This window comes from Stegodyphus dumicola, chromosome X2 (assembly GCF_044657685.1).
Source record: "Stegodyphus dumicola isolate Sdum_Otavi_A_Nest chromosome X2, ASM4465768v1".
Classification (NCBI taxonomy): domain Eukaryota; kingdom Metazoa; phylum Arthropoda; class Arachnida; order Araneae; family Eresidae; genus Stegodyphus; species Stegodyphus dumicola.
This window is the reverse complement of record NC_140781.1, coordinates 57,258,554-57,279,008: the sequence shown is the minus strand read 5'-3', so window position 1 is coordinate 57,279,008 and position 20,455 is coordinate 57,258,554. Positions and strand designations below refer to the sequence as shown.

The 20,455-nt window shown below is 32.4% G+C and overlaps 1 protein-coding gene across 3 annotated transcripts in view; it reads left to right on the top strand.

Annotated features, from left to right (window-relative positions):
• The first annotated feature begins 6,054 nt into the window (after positions 1 to 6,054).
• Positions 6,055 to 20,455, top strand: part of OSCP1 (Organic solute carrier partner 1) — a 56,542-nt gene continuing 42,141 nt past the window's right edge. Inside the window, exon 1 of one of the 3 annotated variants that reach the window (XM_035367107.2) lies at positions 6,055 to 6,298. In XM_035367107.2, the coding sequence (XP_035222998.1) occupies positions 6,187 to 6,298 (112 nt within the window). In that variant the 5' untranslated portion in view covers positions 6,055 to 6,186. The remainder of the gene's footprint in view (positions 6,299 to 20,455) is intronic. The other 2 variants (XM_035367106.2, XM_035367105.2) reach the window with 2 other exon arrangements.

The window sequence follows — 20,455 nt, the reverse complement described above, 5'->3', positions numbered from 1 at the left end:
ACGAATATATTATAGATCTTATTATTAAAATCTCATTCAGAAAGTTTACTTTTAATTAATTGATAGAGCCTTATTTCACTGAAAATCGCAAGTGTACGAACACTTTTGGGAGCCACTCTGTATGGGGACATATCATGAGTGGCATTATATTCAAAATATGTATTTAAGTTTTAAAGAAAAAGTCAATCAGAGAAATATTTTATCATGTAAGAAATGTTAATCAGAAGTAACGTAGTTAGGTAATATATTTTGAAAGATCATGTTAAGTAATTATTACATTTATAAGTGTTAGGTTTATTTTGGTTATGGATGAGATGTTTCATCTTCCAAGATTATCCGTTGTGCACTAGAGACAAGATATCTCACCCTCTACCCAATAATTTTTTTAATTGCTGCAACCATTCTTGTGACTTATTTATAACCTTTGCATATCAGTCTCTAATATTGTTTTCATAAAATTTCTACAAGATGGCACTAATCACAACGTTTTGAGAGCTTTGGCACAATTTTCATATCTGCAGAACTTGTTATGTTTGATACACATTTTACACAATTTTTGCATTTTTTGAAACGAAAAATGAATAAACAAAATCTTCTTTTGATTGACAAGCCAATAAAATATCTCAATTTATTTGATGAAGAGCTTGTTGATGAAATCGATTAAAATGGGAAAAGCAGTTGTAAACTTACTGACTTGTTTCCTATTCAAGCACCAAAGCTCTATCTTCGAAGCCATGGTGATGACTTTGAAGATAGAGCTTAGACATCACCTTACACACAAAAATAGTAATGGTGGCTATCCACATTATTGGTCATGTGAACAGTACATCACTGAGATATGTATCCAATGGCATTCTATACTAGCAAACCAGATGCTGGGCCCATATGACAAATGCAAGCTATCTACGTTCATTCTCCTCAGTGCTTCCATGTACCATCACGATGCTGTATGCATAACTGTGATTTATCTGACAAGACGATGTGGTACAACTCCTGTATCCAGCGTTGTCATTCATCATACCATTGCAGATGAACCTGTGTCTGCTGTAAGCATCAAGGTAAGCAACAGCAATGGTTGCTGTGCTGACAGTCCCTGATGCTTCAGATTTCAGCGTGAACACTTGTCATCCTACATAGAAACCACATTCCTTTCCTAGGAAACATGATGTTGCTGTACAATCCTGAAATGCTCAGATGATATATCTGTTCTCATGGGTGCTAGTGGATTGGAGCCACTGAAATCCTGCATGACATTTAGTCTAGCCCTCCTGGACCCATCAATTCCATATTAGCTTAATAATCATAGCATCTCAATCAGTACTATCATGGAACAAAAAACCACAATTCTGTGGCAGTCGAAATTTAACAGATGCTGATAGAAGTTTCTTCTTTTTACGTGAGGCATAACATAACCTTAACACAAACCAACCACCAACATTAAAATGAAATTTCTGAATGAGAAACTCACCATGCAGTCTTTCTATTCATACATAATTCCCACACAAGTCTTTCTATTCACATACACACAATGTAGATTACTCATACCTACTTCATGTACATGCACTGGAACGCTTATCATTTGCACCTCCCAGCATACAGTATTTTTCATGCAAATCTCTCATTGGTACATGCAACCTTCATGGTGCAGCAATCTTAATGGCCGCTGTGTATGTGTGTGTGTATATAGAATATATATAAGTAATTCAAAATGTTCAAATCAGACATAAAATTCATAATTTGCACTAATGCTGCAAATTAACTAAATAACATATTTATAAAGATTAAAAATAAGATTAAAGAAAATTATCTCTGAGGAATTAAAGAAAACGAGAATCTTATGCAAAATTTAATATATATAAGCAAAATACATAAAATACATCAATTGTTATTACAATATTATATAATACTGACAATTATTTATTCATTCATTCTTTCATAACAGTGACAACTTTTTTGGCTAATCTTTATTGTACGGCACTCCCTGGTTTTTCTTAAAAAATCGCCAAGGGTTTGGTTTTTTACCAAATCTGGAAGCTTTGCTGTACCAAACATATTTTTGGAAGCCCTAATGTTGATAATGCTGTGTTAATTTGTTCTGGGTACCATCATTTGAGTATGTGTGCTAATGTTAAGTATGGCTGAAGTAAGTACAAGGATGAATGTTGACGGGTTATAGTATGATGAAATTGTAAATTTGAGATTTTTGTATAGGTTAGATGATGGATGACAGACATTTTATTTTTGCATGAAAGCTGGTTTAATTGCTGAGAGATATGAATGTCCTATGTGTAGCATGATATGAAATTATGTGAAAGGAAATATGTTGTTTGAGTTATCGAAACAAAATTTACAGCGCTGTTCCTAGGCCATTGGCTGCCTGTGTACTTTCCTAAGATTGTCGCCCCTCAAATTAAAAAAGTGCTCAATACTTAATAAAATTTTAGAGTCCAGCTGCCCGTCAGGAACGGCCCAGAAAATTTATGTTACAAAAATTAAAATTGTTATTTTATTATCATTCAAAATTTATATTTTTGGTTATTTATTCCTCTCTATCTGTTAAGACAGCATTTTGATGCCATCTTGGATTTGGCAAGTTTTTTTAAAAAATTGCCAAGGGTACAGTACAAGTAAATTTTTAACACTTTTTTTGGAGGAGGTATTTTATAAGCATCATTGCCAAAACAAGTTTATTATTGGTGCCTTTCATTCTAGGTCACACAAAACTAAACTTGATTTAGCAAATTTCTGAAAATGATTCAACCTTGAAAGATCATTAGAAATAAATACAGGCATTTCCTCTGCACTTTTCTTTATACAATTCAGAACTCTTTTTTTTGCTAATATTTAATTTATATGTGAATTCCTTGTAAAATACATTTTAAAGATTTTTTAAGAGATGCTTTAAAATTATCATCAAATGTTAAATCTTATCAGAACAGTCATTACCAACAGAAAGATCTGCTTATCATAAATAGTCATACTGTGGTTTAGAGAAATAGTTGATCATCAAACATGTTACAAATAAGTGAATCATAGCAATATTGGAAAAAAAATACTACACGGTAAATAGCATTTACCTAACTTAAAATATGCAAGCTGTCTGTATATCCAGTCATAAATATTCCAAAATATATAATTAATGTAGATACACTGAAAAAACACACAAAAATGTTTGTCTTCTTAACTTTCAGCATTCATTTCTTGTTTATAACTCTGCTTGAAAAGGAAACATTCAATTTTATTTCTGAGAAGCATAACAGAATGAGAAAAATTAATATGCAGAATTCAAAATATTCATTTACTTATTTACATTTGTTGGAAAATTGCAAATACGTGTCGAAACTGGCTAATATTGTCTTTTCATTTTTATTTATTTCCTAAATTATTATTATTAAATCAAACATTAATTATCTATCAGGAAGCAAATTTAAAATAATAAATGCTAGAACAAAAGCATAATAAAATCATTTAAATTATAGTTTAGCTTTACAGATGATGAAAGAAAAATTTCTTATATTATATTGATGGAGGGTGTACAATGTGGTGTGCATTACTCTAATGTAAGTATACCTAACCTAATTTAATTATGCAATATCAAATTTCAATCAAATATAGATTTCTGCAATCTAGATTAAAAACAACTGCTGAACAACAGACTGAGTTAGTACATTGCAAACCTACACAGCAGTAATAAAATAAAACATTACCCTCTATATCAGGGGTCTCCAAACTACAGCCCGTGGTCCAAATTTGGCCCATGAGCCTTATCAATTCAGCCAACCAATTTGTAAATAGTTTTATAAAATTTAAAAGAAGCAAGATACCATACACAATAACTATTTTATATAACAAATAATCGATAAATATATTTACAGTCATGCATGTTCTTTCTAAAGCATATTATAAATATTATACTACTGTTTCTAAATTTACAATGAGTAAAATACAGCCAACACTCTATTATAAAATTTGTCATATTTTTTTTATGAGAAAAAAGGTTCCATACCCACTTTCATAGTAGTATTCTAGATTTGTTCATAAAAATTTTTAGCAACAATTTTGTTTAAATATTCAAAAATTTTTTTTTAATGTATATGTTAAAATTTATCATCGCATTTTGAGCCCCCCACACATATGAAATGCCTATGAGCGAGTTTTCATCTGATCAAAATGTGATGCTAAATTGTTACAACAAGCAAGGAAATCCACTTATAAGTAAAATTACATCACAAACCAAAGAAATCTTTGATATGCTGTGACAAGATTGTTTTTGCAAACGTTTAAACAATTTTAAGAAATTCATGTTAGGTGAAACAACATGAAAGTCTAAAAACCCCATTTCTTCGGATTATCATAGCAATATAGATTCAAATTCATTATATTACATCACCACGGAGTGATGAATTAACTACGTATTGGCCGTCAAAAGATAGTAAAAGAGGTAATATGTCCTGCAGGCTAAAGAAGTTTGGAGACCCCTGCTATATATGAAGCAAATTCATAACATATAGAATGCTTTCATAATATGTAAAAATTACTAAACTGACAGTGCTGATTAATGATAGCTTTCATTTTAATTTTAAATGCTATTTCTGAAAACAAACGTACATCGTGTGCATAGAATAAACACATTTTATAAGAAATAAAAGTTAACAAAAGAACACATAAAAAAAAATCATGATCTCTCTAATTGATAAAGGTCAAATAAACTATGTTATTAAGTGCTTTAAAAATATCGCATCAGTTTACCTAATTTTTAACTATAAATGAACAGAAATTAATGCCTACACATAGCAAGTAAAAATTAATCTGATTATCAAATAATACTGATTACAAGCAATCACTACATAACAAAGAATTAACAAATAGAAAGAAATATTGTCCAGTTAACAAACAGTTTATGAATAACTAGCTTTTACATTTACATCGCTTTTAAATAGCATTTTTGTACAACAAACTGCTAGTTTACGAAAACTGCTGGAGACAAGATAATTCTTAAATGCTATAATGATTAAACTTAAATATTCAACAGATAGCATTAACTTCTTGCATGTTAAGAAGCAAATCTTGTTTAATGTCTCCTCCTATATGAAATTATGTAATTTCCTAATTTCAAAATATTCGGTAACTGAAAATGTTTCAACCAAAAATTAAATAACACGTCTAAATATCAGTATAGCGTGAGCACTTTCACTACTAATTGCATTGAACACACATGCTAGGCCAAACGATCTTTACTCACCATAAAAGTTTTATTTATTCGAATTAATATGATTAAAAAATTTTGATGAAAAGTACGTAATATGGACAATATAAAAATACTAACCCCGAATAAAAAGAATCCTTACTTACCAGAATGCGTTTCTTATACTGTCACGTTTGTTTTACTTGCAAATATTTTGTTACGTTGCACAAATTCATAATAAAAATATGGCGCCAAGAGCTTGTATTTTAACATGAGCGAAAACTTCGCCAAAGATAGCAACACATAATTCTGACGTCAGAAATCCAGGGCAACGGTCAGCGCCATCTATTGTCAAAAGGCAGCATTCGTAATTCTCAAAACTTACTCTTAAGAGACTGTTAGTTTTCACACTTTAAAAAATTCTATAATTTAATAACTTGCCCTAATAAGACATAAAAAGTATATTTTATAACTCATAATGATAGTATTCCATTTAAAAACTGTTATTAGAAATGTAGGTACTTTTTCTGTTATATGGGCACTGCAAAAAACAGTGTTAAAATATGTGATAACTTGCTGAAGATAGCAACAATGTGATCAGCTAAGTCATCTTCGTTTTATGAGTGAACTGAGCCAAATATTCATGTATTATTTATTTGTTTATTACACTTTCTTATTCTCATTAAATAAATATGCAAAAACTCATATACAAAAACTGAGGGTTGCCGTATTTATCGGCAGCAGGCGCATATTCACAACGTAATAGAAACCTTTTCTACTACTACGGTCTGCTCATGGAAAGTTGTTGAATGCTTTAGTCACCAAGAGGGGCGTGTTTCTGCTTCAAGACAGTGTATGGTAAAAACACAGATTGGTCTTCTACTTACTTTCTATATGTTTGTTACCAAGTGATTGTGTTTGTTTACAGTTAGTGAAACGTGGGCGTGTTTCGTGAGTGTTTTGAGATTATTTCTAGTTTGAAGCGGGATTAAAAAACAGGAATGTCTGATAAAGTTTTGCCGATTGCTTTTTTGAACTTAGCGGGAGAAATGATATATGTGATCAAGCAGCGCCTTGAAGCTCAAAATATATCGGAAGATAAATCATCTAAAGGTAAATTTTGCTTTATGCTGTTTAATGGTATCAAATGAAGACGTGAAAATATTGCAGGAGAATATGGATGAGTTGTATGTACTGTATGTGACAAAATTCGCTGTGGCATTATAGAATTTTATTTGTAATGTCTGAAATTCTATTTTCATTTGTTATGATAGCATCAATAATTCTATTATGTTATTTTAATTCTTTTTATGAATCAATATAAAAATACTGTTTCTGCAGAAGATCGAAGATACTCAGTCTGTTGTATGTAATATGTTCTGCATGGCGTCATGTAAGTTTGGTAGGAATTATCCTTTTTTACCCCTTTGTGACAGTATCCATAGTTTAATTATAGCCAGTAATTAGTTACGTGCTCATTTTTAATTCAATTTTATCATTAATTTTACCTTATGACCTCGTTTCATGTAGAACGATGATGGTATTTGTATTGTGTATCAATATCCTTTAAGCATCTGTCAGTCTTTAACAATAATTCTGAAATTTTCTTCAGTTTGTTTCGTGTTATTAAAGGATGAACAACACAACAGGCATAATTTCATCTCAAGCTTTACTACAAAAAATTTGTTTGGGAAAGGGGCAGTATGTTTAAAAAACTTGGGCCTTTGATTGTTTGTATTAAGTATTGGGTTTAATCCTAGTATCCGGTGCACACGGGATTTGGCTTTGGCGACTTTATGATGAGCAGTAAAAACGGGACATATACGATGAGTAGTTAACGGGTCATTCAAAGAAAATATACAGTTAAACATAGTATATAGTATGTATATAGTATTTATACTATGTGTGTATAATATATATATAGACGTTCTTTGGATCATTTACTGGTGTTGGCGATAATTTTCAAAGTCACGCCAAGGCTGCACCGTATACTAGGATTTTACCAAGTATTGTATTATATTGTTAAAGTATTGTAATATGTTGTATCATGTAGGCAATGTATTTAAGGTATTATTCAGTTTTGAGGGCTGTAACAAATCGCCAAACTATTGTTGATGCCAGTGCTGCCAAAAATAATTGCTTCAATCCTAACACAAGAAAGGAAGTATAATAGTAAATAACTATCTAAGATTGATGTTTTAATTTAGATGAAAGTTTAATTTCATATAATACTTTTTTATTATTATAATTTATGTAAAAATTGCTAAAGATAACTGAATGGATGCCTGCATCACTATTTCGCTACCGAGATATCGCTAAAGCATAATTTCATCTCGTTGGTTGTTCAAACATAATTTTCTATAATGAATGATGCTTTTTCTTTGAAAAAATTCTCAGTAAAGTGCAGAATCGCCCACTTATTTGTTTGCCGCTTTTTACAACGGTAAAAACAATTGGATTTTTGTCAATTTTCTTTTACTTTTTAAGTGAAAATAGGTCAATGTGTACATAGATAATGTCAAGGGGGTGCACGGTACCATTTTTGTTCAATTCTGGAAATTTTTTTTAAAGAGAAAATACGTCGATGTGTAGATGGATACCGAGTAAGTGCAATTCTTAAAAACGCATCAAGCAGTGGGTGATTCTGCAATTTACCCAAAATTCTATTGCAGACTTTTTGTCATGTTGTTAAATCCATAGGATATCAAAAAAGGATTAAAAAATTAAACTATAATTTCATTGGCATCTTTAAGAAATATAAAACTATATAAACTTACTCAATCTGAAATCAGCGCGTACATTTTCACTGCGATTTTTTTTACGGTCCTGAAAATGGAATAGTACCATATTTACTTAAAATTTTGAAATGGATACAAATAACTATTAGTTAAATGGAGGACTAATTACATGCTTATTAACTTGCTTAAATGCATCATGTGTGAAATTTTACATTGTCTGATGTATTTCTGGATTATGGTAATATTTTCTGCCCAAAATTATGTCATACATTATATTTGTTTAACGTATATTAAAGAAGTTACGGTTGATCTTTACAATATGGTAACTGGTAGTTTGGCGACATTTTGGAGGCGATAAAGGTTACTACCTGGGACTTTGGTAATAATGTGAGCAGTACTCAGTTCCGATTACGCATTATTTTGTGTGAGGGAAATGAGAGATCATGGGATATGTCATGTGATATTAATGGACGAATTACGGTTCTTTAATCAGAAAAGGGGGGAAATCGGGAAAAAATCTGGAAATTTTGTATTTGGCTTTATTCTATGTTGTGTGAAACAGTGTTCGTGAATTTTTGGATCCCATGGCCGTAACTAAAGTGAATTCGAAATGGGTATTTATGTATGTATTAATTTAATGTATGTGCTCATTTATATTTTAAGTAGTGTTTTTGAATTTAATTATATTTTAATTAAATGATAGTTATTTTGTGAATTTTATGTTTGTAGGAAATTGGTATACGTTTTAGTTGAAGTAAACGTGCATGGAAATAATTTAAATATCTGACACTAAGTATTTGTAGTGGTTGCGGTATGAATTCGTTGGTGACGTGTATAATGTAATAGATGATTTAGAGGTAAAAGTTTTTGGATATTTTATTTATTTTATATGTGGAAATGTTCATATTTGGAAAGGGTAAATACTTTTTCGCGATCAGGTAATTTCATATATGTTCTTTTTACCAGGTTTAAAGATTGAGAAAATTGTCATGTATTTTCGTGAAATTTTTCTAATTTATGAGAAAAAAGCAGTGTACATGGATATAGTGAAGAGTGTGCGCAATGCCATTTTTGTGCAATTCTGGGATTCGGCGTGTACACGGTTTATGTGTATGTGTTATTTTGAAAAACGCGTAAGGAGTATGGTATTGTGCACTTTTTCCCAATTTTGCAGTGAATATTTGTCATGATTAAGCAGTTTTGTTAGATAAAATTTCTAGCATAAGTGTAATTTGGCTAGTAGATTGTTGGAAGAAGTGTTCAGTAGATAAAATGAAAAGAAACATGTCTTTACTTCGTGAAGACAAAATGGCGGCGGGAAAAAAAAAATAGAGGGTTGCTGTAGGAGAGTTGGTCGCCAAATTTTCGCCAAAAAAACGCCAAGTTACCATAATGTAAAGATCAACTGAAGTTACTGAAATTATCATTCAAAATTTTATTTTCTGCCTAGTACATGTGGGCTTGTGATCTGTCACTGCAGAAGTAGTAAAAATTCTAATAATTTTTCAGCAAAGACTAATTTCAAAGTCTGTTATGATTCCAAGCCTGTTATGGCAATGCGCTACAGCAGTACTTCTGTAGACAATAGCTCCCAGCAGCGGCCAAGTAGTTAAGGTTTCCGAATACTGGTAGCTCATTTTGAATTCAAATTCAGGCGAATGGGTTTTCATGGTTTTTCCCCATTTGTAAGCCAGTTTCTCATACAAAGGCCTTCACGAAAGCATCCCTTCTCTTTAAGCAGATAGCACTCATGAGCTTTTCATATTTCAGTTACCTAACCTTATGTAATCTGTAAATGTTGACAGAAATACAAAGTAATTACATTCAACATAGAAAACTATGATTTCAGTTTTCAAACGTATTTTTGAAATTTTGATGCAGTTCTTGTTTAAAATCTGTAAAGTGTATGATTATTGTCAATACATATATATATATATATATATATATATATATATACATACTGCTCGACATTGAAAATGCAACAGCAAGAAGGAGTGGTCAGAAAGTGATGAAATTTGGAAAGAAGACAGAGACAGCAAGCAGCAATAAGTGATCTTTATTTCAAAATGATAGAATACAGAGCGAGAATGGCATTGGCTCAGTAGGATGTAGGACCACCACGGACAGCGATGCACGAAGAAACACATATAGGCATAGAGTCAATAAGAGTGCGGATGGTGTCCTGAGGGATAGCTCTTCATTTCCTTTCAACCATTTGCCACAGTTCGTCTTCTGAACAAGGCAGGGGCAGAGTCTGCAAACGAGTCCAATCACATCTCGCATATGTTCGATTGGTGACAGGTCAGGAGAGTGCGGTGGCCAGGGAAGCATCTGTATACCTTGCAGAGCATGTTGGCAGATGCGAGCACTATGTGATCGGGTGTTATCCTGCTGAAAAATTGCATTAGGCAGGCGCTGATAGTAGGAGATTGCCACCGGTCGCAGTACATTATTCAAGTATCGTTGGGCCATCATAGTGCCCTGAATACTAACTAGAGGTGACCTGGAATCATGGGCAATAGTGCCCCAAACCATTATGTCATGTTGTTGCGCAGTGGGGCGTTTCACAGTTACTGCCGGATTAGATCTGTCTCCATGTTGACGCCACACTCACATGCGGCAACTGCCACTGGATAAACAGAACCATGACTCATCTGAGAACACGACGTTTTGCCATTCTGTCATCCTCATCGCTCCAGTCCAGCACCATTCTAAACATTGGCGTCTGTGCTGTGGGGTCAATGGCAGTCTTCTTAGCGGACGCCGTGAGTGCAGGTCACGTTCAACCAAACGACGGGAAATGGTTATGGTCGACACAGGAACATCCAGGGTATCTTGCACATGCTGCAAAATTGTAGTACAAATGACTTGCAGGACTGCCACAACTTGTCGGCAGATGCATCGATCCACGTGTGCTGACGTCACTCTGGCTGTACCTGCACCCCTACTTCTTCCCACATTTCCTTGTTCCAACCATGTTCGCCATAGCCGATGCACCGTGCTTGCATCCATGTGGCTATCAGATGCGATTTGACGTAAGGACCAGCCCGCCCTTCTCAGTCCAATCACCATACCCCTCGTAAAATTGTCTATCTGCTAGAAATGCCTTCGTTGATGGCGGTTTGGCATTCTTTCCTATTACACATATCCTCCGGGACAAAAACCAACTTTCTTCGATAATTCGTCTGGCAGAAATAACAACACAAATATTGCACGCTCCTTCCCTTATATCTTACTTCATGTGCATCGGAGAGCTGCACATTTCACATCATTTGCATAACTCAGTGACATGCATCTACTCTAAAATTTGCATATATTTCTGACCACTCCTTCTTGGTGTTGCATTTTCAATGTCGAGCAGTGTATTAAAAATATGACATGGGCAGGAATTTTTTTTTGCCTGCGTAACATTTTATTGACATATCTTTCTTCAAGTTGACTGGTATGTTATCTTTTGAAATGACAGGATATTATTTTCTAATAAAAATAAAATTATATGTCTTTCAGACTTTGTTTTATCTTCAATTGTTACATTCTTATGTTAAAATGGTTTGTTATGTATTAGCAACAGAAAGAGGTACTGACGTGTTATCATTACCACCTTAAGAGAAATTGCCAGATTTTTAAAATGTCCCAAACTGGGGCAACTGTTTGCATAATGATTCTTCAAGCAACCATCTGACAGTCAATCAACGTTACTATTTTTATATGTGTTGTATTTCAGGTACCTAAAGTTTTATTATTATTATTATTATTATTAACAAATAGTGATATTTTTTGTATTAAGCTTAATTTTAAAATGTGGAATTTGCCAGTGATGGAAGAAACTACGGTAAAATTTCTGCAGAAATACAGAATTTTGATGCAAAATCTGTGAAGGAAACAAGGAGGAGTTGTGTTTGGTACGTAGCTGGTGTTAACGAGTTTTGCGCGAACCAAGTCTCTGTAATTCTTCGATTATTTTTAAATGAAAATAGATTGCTGTGTACTTGGAACAAAGAATAGCGCAAAATAATTACAAAAGTTTTCCATATAGCTAAAAAAAATAGGAATTTTTAGCTATATGGAAAACCGAAGGAAAATATTCTGTTATTTCATTACGTCTTAAATATGTACTTAAAATTTGGTTTATTTACTTTAATAAACAAAAAAGTACTACCACCTTCTTGATTATTTGGTATTCATCCAATAGTTTATATATTTTCCAAGCAATGTTTTAAGATAGAGAAGTAAGGTAAAATAGTATTTCAAATAGTGACTTTTCGAGTGTTCCAGTTTTTGATTTCAGAATACCTTGTATATTTTTACTTCTTCAAATCTCAGTTAGGTATATTTTAAATTCAGTGGTACTCCTTAAATATGTCAATCCTTTCTTCTCAAAAGATAATCATTTTTAGTTTAATAAACAAATGGTTCATGTAAAAAAACATTTTTCAAGTAATTATGCTCAAATCGTCGCTTTTCTGAATTTAAAATCTAACCTAAGTTTAACATAATATATAACTGCACTTACCTTTTTTATGTAGAATAACAATAACAACAATCAATCACGAAAAAATAACAAAAAAGACAAATGTTGCACAGATTACTATGATTGCAACAGTAGACACAAAATAAGACACACCCCTACTACTGACCTTTCGAGACGACTTTAGCCTTGCATATTTGGAGTGCCCCCATGCCACACGGACGCAATACTTTTACAAACATCCGAGATTTGAACCCGGGCCCTTCGGCAAGGCAGGCAGCAATGCTAACCACCATACCAGTGGGACGGCTTTTTATGACATAAATATATGTATAATTCTTCAATAAATATGTCTCAGTGTGGGTTTCAACAAAGCACAAAATGTTTGCATATTTAGACAAATTAAAAGATAAAATGTAATTTTTTTTTATTTTTCATATTATTATGCCAGCAATGTTTCATTTTAAATGTTAACCATAAGCAATGTCCATTTAATATCATCACTGCATATAGGCGCTCGCTAGACATTTGCACGACAGCACCGATTAGGCTTATTGTGGGCCTGGATAAGGATTCTTAAAAATATTCTTAGGAAATGACATGCGAGTATTATTGTTATTATTATATATTGTGTTGTTTATTTTCATATTCGCACTTCACAAGCTTGGAAAATTATAACTGAGATCTTGGTGTGAATTTAAAATTGCTAAGTATGGTTGGAGGCCACTATAACAAAGAAGTTCGACAATTACAATCTAAGATAGTATTAGTTGTTTGCTGTGAGCAGTCAGAATACAGTTCTCATTACTTCAGCATGAATTTTAGCAGTTTCCTGTAAAGAATTTTGTATATGTGTATATATATATATATCTATATGTGTATATATATCTATATATATATGTGTATGTATATCTATCTCTCTCTCTATATATATATACATACATACAGAAGAGTGTCTGCTTAATATATCACAATAAATGCATTGTGGAAAAAACAGTGCAAGGCAAAAAAATATTGTGGGAGAAAAGAAAGCAAGGAGAAAACATCGTCATAGAAAATAAAAGTGGTTTATAATCATCGTAGTCGAAAGTATCGTGATTAAAAAATAAAATCATCTTCAAGTCATTGCATGATGATAACATCACAGACATACATGCATTTTTAGGCTTTAAAAATTCACATGCTCGCATAAAGATTTGAAAGAACCGAACAGCTGTTGAATGGGAAGAACAACAATTGTATATGATTGACAAAAAAGATTTGAACAGTCACCTGCAGAAAGTTTGTACTTGTGGCATTCTAATCAGAGCTTCTGGTAAAATCAGAAGGCTTAACGAATTAATAGAAACTGATGAAAACCTTTTTAGGAAGTGGGTCGAATACTTCCGTAGCAGTGGCTATTAGGTAGACTGTACATAGATACTGGCAAATGCGTTATTAAAAGAGTTGTGGATAGAACTGTGACTCAGAATTCTGCTGCAAAAAATGGTCAATTTTAGTGGGATCTCTGCCAGCTTTAATGGTTCGATGATAGCCAAATTCATAGTTGATGGGATAATATTTAAGTACCAAATATTTACTAATTAATAAAGTTTTTAATATACTAAATAATACTTAAAATTATTAAGCTTAGTGTTGCCTAATATTTTTGTTAACATGTGTGTTGTGCTATTATCAGATATTACTGTAACTAAATTCGTATTACATTCCTTAACTTTTAATGACAAAAAGTAATACTTTATTTACCTATTGCCTATATTCTATTATGTATATTACCTTCTCATATTGAAAATTCCATTCTTAATCAATTTAATTTCTGTTTGGTTATCAATATTTTTAATTAGTTTTAACAGTCTTAATATTTATTTCTTACTGGTATTTAATATAAAAGTTCTTGGTACTTTTCCGTTTTGCCGGTGCAACCAATAAAGTCGCCAGTAATGGTACAACCGATGCCAAAAAAAAAAAAAAAAAATATCCTTGCTGGTAACCTTTTACTTAACTTTTATATTTTCAAAACAAGTCGCAGCCATTTCTTATAAGATTGATTGTTTCTTTCAATACTGGTATAAAATTACATGGAATTTTTACCAGATAGTTCAATTTTATGCTCTAAGGCCATTTGCGAATGGTAATTAAGTCAATTAGGATGCAATCACACCGCTCACCCGATGGTGAAAATATAGAAAAGGCAAAATCAAGGGTTAAATTCATCAATTCTAATGAGAATGGACTAGCGAAGTAAAGCACTGCGGTTTTAATTTCTGAGTGAGCTATTCGTACGAATTGAAATAATTCTTGCATTTAAACTTGTATTCCAAATGAAGATTTAACTTGAAATTAATGTAGATAATTACTGAGAGAATTAGATTTTTGTAGTGTAGTTTACGTGAGATGAGATCACTTGGGGTCACATGATATGAACTGGTAAATCAGGATGTACGATGAAAGCATAGTAAATGCTTAAATTAGTGTCTTTTTACAAATTTATTATCTTTATTTATTGGATTTTTTTACAAAATTTTAAATGACATTAAAATATTTAAACTTTCAAAATAGAAAATTCTTAGAACTAACATTTGTCACCACTTTTTATGTGTTTTCGACAATTAAGTCTACTTGGCAAGATTTGTGGCGGCGATTTGAAATGGAAAAGTACCAAGTTCTTTAACACAATCTACTGTTGTTATGAACTCAGCTTTTGTAGTTGATAAAGCAACTATTGTTGTTGCCTCTTACCTAACTCACAAGTTTTCTTTCATGTCGAATCACATATTCAGTAGTATATCTGCATATGTCTTTACTAGCTGCATAATCTACATCACAGAAAACTTTAAAATTTTCCATTTAGTAGAGCAGTTCTCTGCTCATCTGTAGCTGAGCGGTAAAGGTACCAAACATTGGTAATTCGACTTGGGTTCAATTTCAGGTGAGCAGGCTGGCTGCTTGGCTGTTTTTGTGGTTTTCCCCATATCTAACATTAATAAGAGCCAGTTTCCATAAGCGAGTCCTTCATGAAGGCGTCCCCTTATCTTAGGGAGATACCTTTCATGTGCTTTGCCGTAATAAAATAAACCGAATCAAAACAAGAACAATTTTCAAACATTTATAATGAATGCCCAAATTTACAGTAAAATACTGTACATTTGAATTTCCTTTTACATTTTCAATATTTTTCACACATGGATTTTTTACATGTTTACTTTCAAGACTAACAGCGAGTGTTAAACCTTGATGAATTTTATTAGACAGGTATGAACAATTATCAATTGCTACTCTATAAGGGGAATTAACTTTTTCATCACATATTGTCTATTCTTGTCCTATTTGAGTATCCGCTTCTTTACATTTAGTCATTCCATATTTTAGAAGAATATCCTGTGAACATCATGATTGTTATTCCTTTTTCATCTGTTTTGACTTAATCTGTTTTCATCTGTTTTGACCATTTATAAAAAATTACTTAGATGTTCTAGTTTTAACCCAGATTCAGTTGACATTTTTTCTGAAAATTTCCTTGCTGGGTTTCTGTTTTTTTTTTTTAATTTTTTTTTTTTTTATTATTATTTTTTTTTTAAATCAAAATACTGTTATCAACAAATATTGCTAATTTTGTAGAAAAATCATTTATTTTGAATGCATATCTATCACATTTGGTTTAAATGAGACCTTTTCTTTTTAGAAATTTTGTCAAGCAGTCATTACAGTTGAAAGGAGTTTGTTTTAGTCCATAAAGAAATTTTTGTAATCTAAACCTTCTAGAATTGTCATTTATGTTTCCATACAGAAAAGCAGTTTTTATTTCTAATTGCATCATTTTAAATGTGTTCTCAGCTGCTGTTGAAAATAATATTCTAAATGTTGTATTGTGTTATGTATATTTCCTTAACCCATTAGCCGCTGGTGTTGCGTTGACGCAACGGTCAAAATAAATGCGTATATAAATATAACTACCTAAGATATTTTATACCAGCAGATGATTTTGTGTAGGGAATATTATGAAGATTATTTCTGTAAAAAAATATTTCCCTTCAACAATCATTTAGTTTATAATAATTAATCTCATACTTTAAACAAAATTTAAGCAAAATTTTCGACCAGGTATTTTTGCTGAAAATATTTAACGAAAGAATCGTCGTCTTTATGAGTGATCTATTTTTAGTCAAGGTCACCGTTTATCAGAACATTACATCAGTCAGATGTTTATATTTGTGTTGGGAAGGAATGGAAAACAGGTGTTGCGCTGACGCACCGTCAGCAGGAAACGGGTAGTCAGTCTCCTTTTTCACTCATTCCTTTCGATGTTCTGGTTGTTTAAAAATGCCTAGAACGAGGTTTCTTACATTAGAAGAAGCCCTTCAAAGATTTTTTGATGAAGAAACAGATGATGATAATGTTAATAATGACCAGAATGAAACTGATATTGTTGTTGTTCTCCCAGAAATTGCAGAAACTAGTGACGAAGAAGAAAGGAATGGCAATATTTTAAGTAATGATAATGATATTTTACCAAATGATACTGCTGGGGAAGTTGAAATTCACGTAAGAAGTAAGCTTAAGCAGTTATAGGCATACTAAAAAGTTTAAAAAGCAGAAGACTGAAATCTTGATGTGGATAGGAAAGGAACTGTTAGTTATGTCTCAGGAAGAACATGAAAAAAGAGGTAGATAAGAAATTATAAAAGAAAAAATACAAGGTAAAACTAGTGCAAAGATTTTCGATTTAGACATTTACTCTCTTCTCGTTGAACAGACAAATATATACGAAAAAAAAAAAAAAAAAAAAAAAAAAAAACAGAATTTATTGCATCTGAAGCCTATATGAGATTTACTGGAATATTAATATTATTGCTTACAGGATATCATTCTTTACCTCATGAAAAAATTTATTGGTCTTTTGATAAGGACATTTCTGTTCCTGTTGTACGAGAATCGATATCATGTTTGCAGTACAGGAATATGAAGCAGAACTTGCATTTGACAATAGTCAAATTGACAATACTGATAAATTATATGAGGTGAGACCGTATCTAAACTTACTAAATGTCACCACTTTTTACTACTGGAAATATAAAGTCTCTTTTAGATATCAGACGCGAGAATGCATTATTCCTTTTGAAAACTCCTATTGAGAGTGTAGAATTAGCCAGAAATAGATCAGTAACAGGAAGACCTAGTAAATTCAGAATTCAAAAACCATTGCATGGAGATGGTAGACATTTTATCGTAAAGTCCGTTGATAACAAAAGACTTTGTTGTAAAGAGTACCATAGCCAGACTGTTTATAGATGCATAGTATGTAATGTAGCTTTACATCATGATTGTAATCAAGCTTTTCATACATAACTCTTTCATTTGAAATAATCTGTATTTGTAAAAGAAATGCAATGTACATTTTAATATTAAATTAATTACAAGTAAAGTGATTTGTAGATTTATAAAACGTTATACAGCTAAAAAGTAATGCTGCGCTCCAAAAAAAAAAAAAAAAAAAAAAAAAAAAAAAAAAAACATCACACGAGTACAATCCTACTCACTAAACATCCGTAGTCTTATTCCGCTGACGTTGCGTGAACGCAACACTCGCTTTTTCCACAGGTAAGAGCATTTTTTAAATTTTCAATCTAAATTTATGTTATAAATGCTTAATTTAATATTTGTTATTATTTTCATGAGAAAAGAAACATTCCTTGTAGTTTTGGCGGTTAATGGGTTAAAGTCAGTTCCCTTGCTGTTGCAACCCTTTGGCAATGCATTAAGATAAATTTAATGCATTTTATATGCTTCTGAAAGTGGCATAGCCATCATTAAACAAATGTTTAGAATAAATAAGAACTCACAGTGATAAATTTAGCTTTTTATCCTTCTTATATTTAAAATGCTAAGTTGTGCATGGATGACTCATATTTTAGCTTTACTATTGCCAGATGTATTTTCAGTGGGAATTTTTTTTTCTTAAAAATGATTGTTGAAGCTACATTTGTTTTACCGACATAATAAGATACTCCCTTGTATCGGAGTTAATATTGTTGCCCGCTGCGGGTTTACGGAGATCTCCTTAAATAACTAGGCAAGATCAAAAGGAGGATTTGATACTTGAAATAAATAATAGCTTTTACAGGCAAAATAAAGAGCTATGAATGACCCAGCAAGAAAAATAAAGTTATCCTTAAGATGCGAGGAATATCACTTATCACTGAAACTGCTTGCTGAGAGAGACGCTCAGTACCAAAATAGTCACTTGACTGTGATTGAAGTGACTTAGTGCAGGTTCTAATGCAGCCAATATGTGTAAAGGGAAGGGGGATGAATCAGATTTATTTACTCACTCCTGCTAATTAAAGCAGTGGTGGAAACAACCCTTTTGGTTTAATTCTACATAAGGGCGGAGGAGGAGCAGGTTCGTTGAAAATGTTCCAGACTCTGAACAGAAGTTTTGCCGATCTTTTACATAATTTAGGGGAGGTGATCTTTTTCAACTGACTATGCATAGAAAGAGATATATGAACCAACAACTGAATAGACTGAACCATAACACTACCTGCTCTGATTATACCCCCAGAGCTGAGACTGTTTAAGTACAAATCTTAGCCAGTGCATTAAATCACCCTGGGAGAAATGAAACGGTAAGCTTATTTAAGTTACGTGTTACGCCATTTCTGATTCTGGCAGTATGTGGACGGACTACACACCAGGCAGGAGGCAAGGAAATCGTTAGAAAGTTCCCAAAAGTGAGTCCTTGTTGCATACTCATAAACTCCACGCGATGGGATCCTACTTCACTGCAGCCGATTTTTTAAATTTTGATCTCTATTTTGGCACCCCTCACTGAAGTGGCAATCCATGATTACCTTTCCAGGATGCACAGAGTCCATAAAGAACTTTTCATCTGGCCCTTCTACTGCCCATTCAGATAGTCTAAGCCACAACCATCCGAGACGGCATAGTCTGCCTCTCCTGGCCATAGAAACCAGATCTGTGTTATTGTTCCCCAAAGGCTGCTGTTGTCGTAATAAAATACTAAGCCAGTGCATGCAACCCCAAGGAGTAATTGAAGTGTAAGTATTTGTAGAAGTTGAAATAAAAAAATTTGCTCTTATGGCTTCAAAAACGTCCATTTTATAAACTTCTAGAATATTGTAAGTGTCTGTAAGAAGGATTTCTGCCGATATTTCTGTGTCTGTTTGAGCTAGCCTTACAATTTAAACATCAGTCATCTCAGAATGTAAGTAGCTACAGCATAAATCTTGAAATAAATGCATATAAATAGACTAAATGACCATAAGTCTCAAATTAAACAAAATATGTAATAAGTGAATGTGAAAGTGCTTTCTAAAAATATGCTAATTAAATAAATAAATATATAAATAAGTAAAAATAATGTATTACAACACAAAAATACATGAAAACCAGCTTACATACAAATAACAGCATGTATTTGTATGTACTATTTATGTATAATATAATTATAATAGTATACTGTGGAGTTGACGCTGTTGTATATTGAGGAAGGCACAGTACTTACCTACTTAGCACCAGTTGAGTTGCTGTACCGCCTGTTATATGACTATCAGCATTTGTACTCAATTGGTAGAGCATTCTATTATCGCTAAGCCTAGCCAAAAATCTGTATAGAATATTCAAATTTAATAAATTTGTAGCTGAATTAATAAAGTTGCTTTGGAAGATAGGTATTTGTGACCTGTGGTTATTAAGGAGACTCTGTCAAGACTATTGTTAAGGAGACTGTGCTGAATGTTTTTTAGATTGCTTTTAGATTTTCGCAGTTCATTGCCAGGTAGTCTATGAGAGTTTTAAGTTTATTTCATAGTAGCTTACTCTTTTGGAGTTGTTTCAGCCATACTTAGGCATTTTCAGCTGTACGGCCAGAAATATAGGTGTCTGGTGATTTCGCACTCGAACATATAGTGATTGATAGTACCTGTTGAGCCGCATATGCATGAGTCTTTGTGGTACATATAAATTATAATACTCTGTAAGAAATGAGAATAATGGATTATTATAAACTCATTTTTTCCTAAGTATGCAGCGATATTGGTTGCC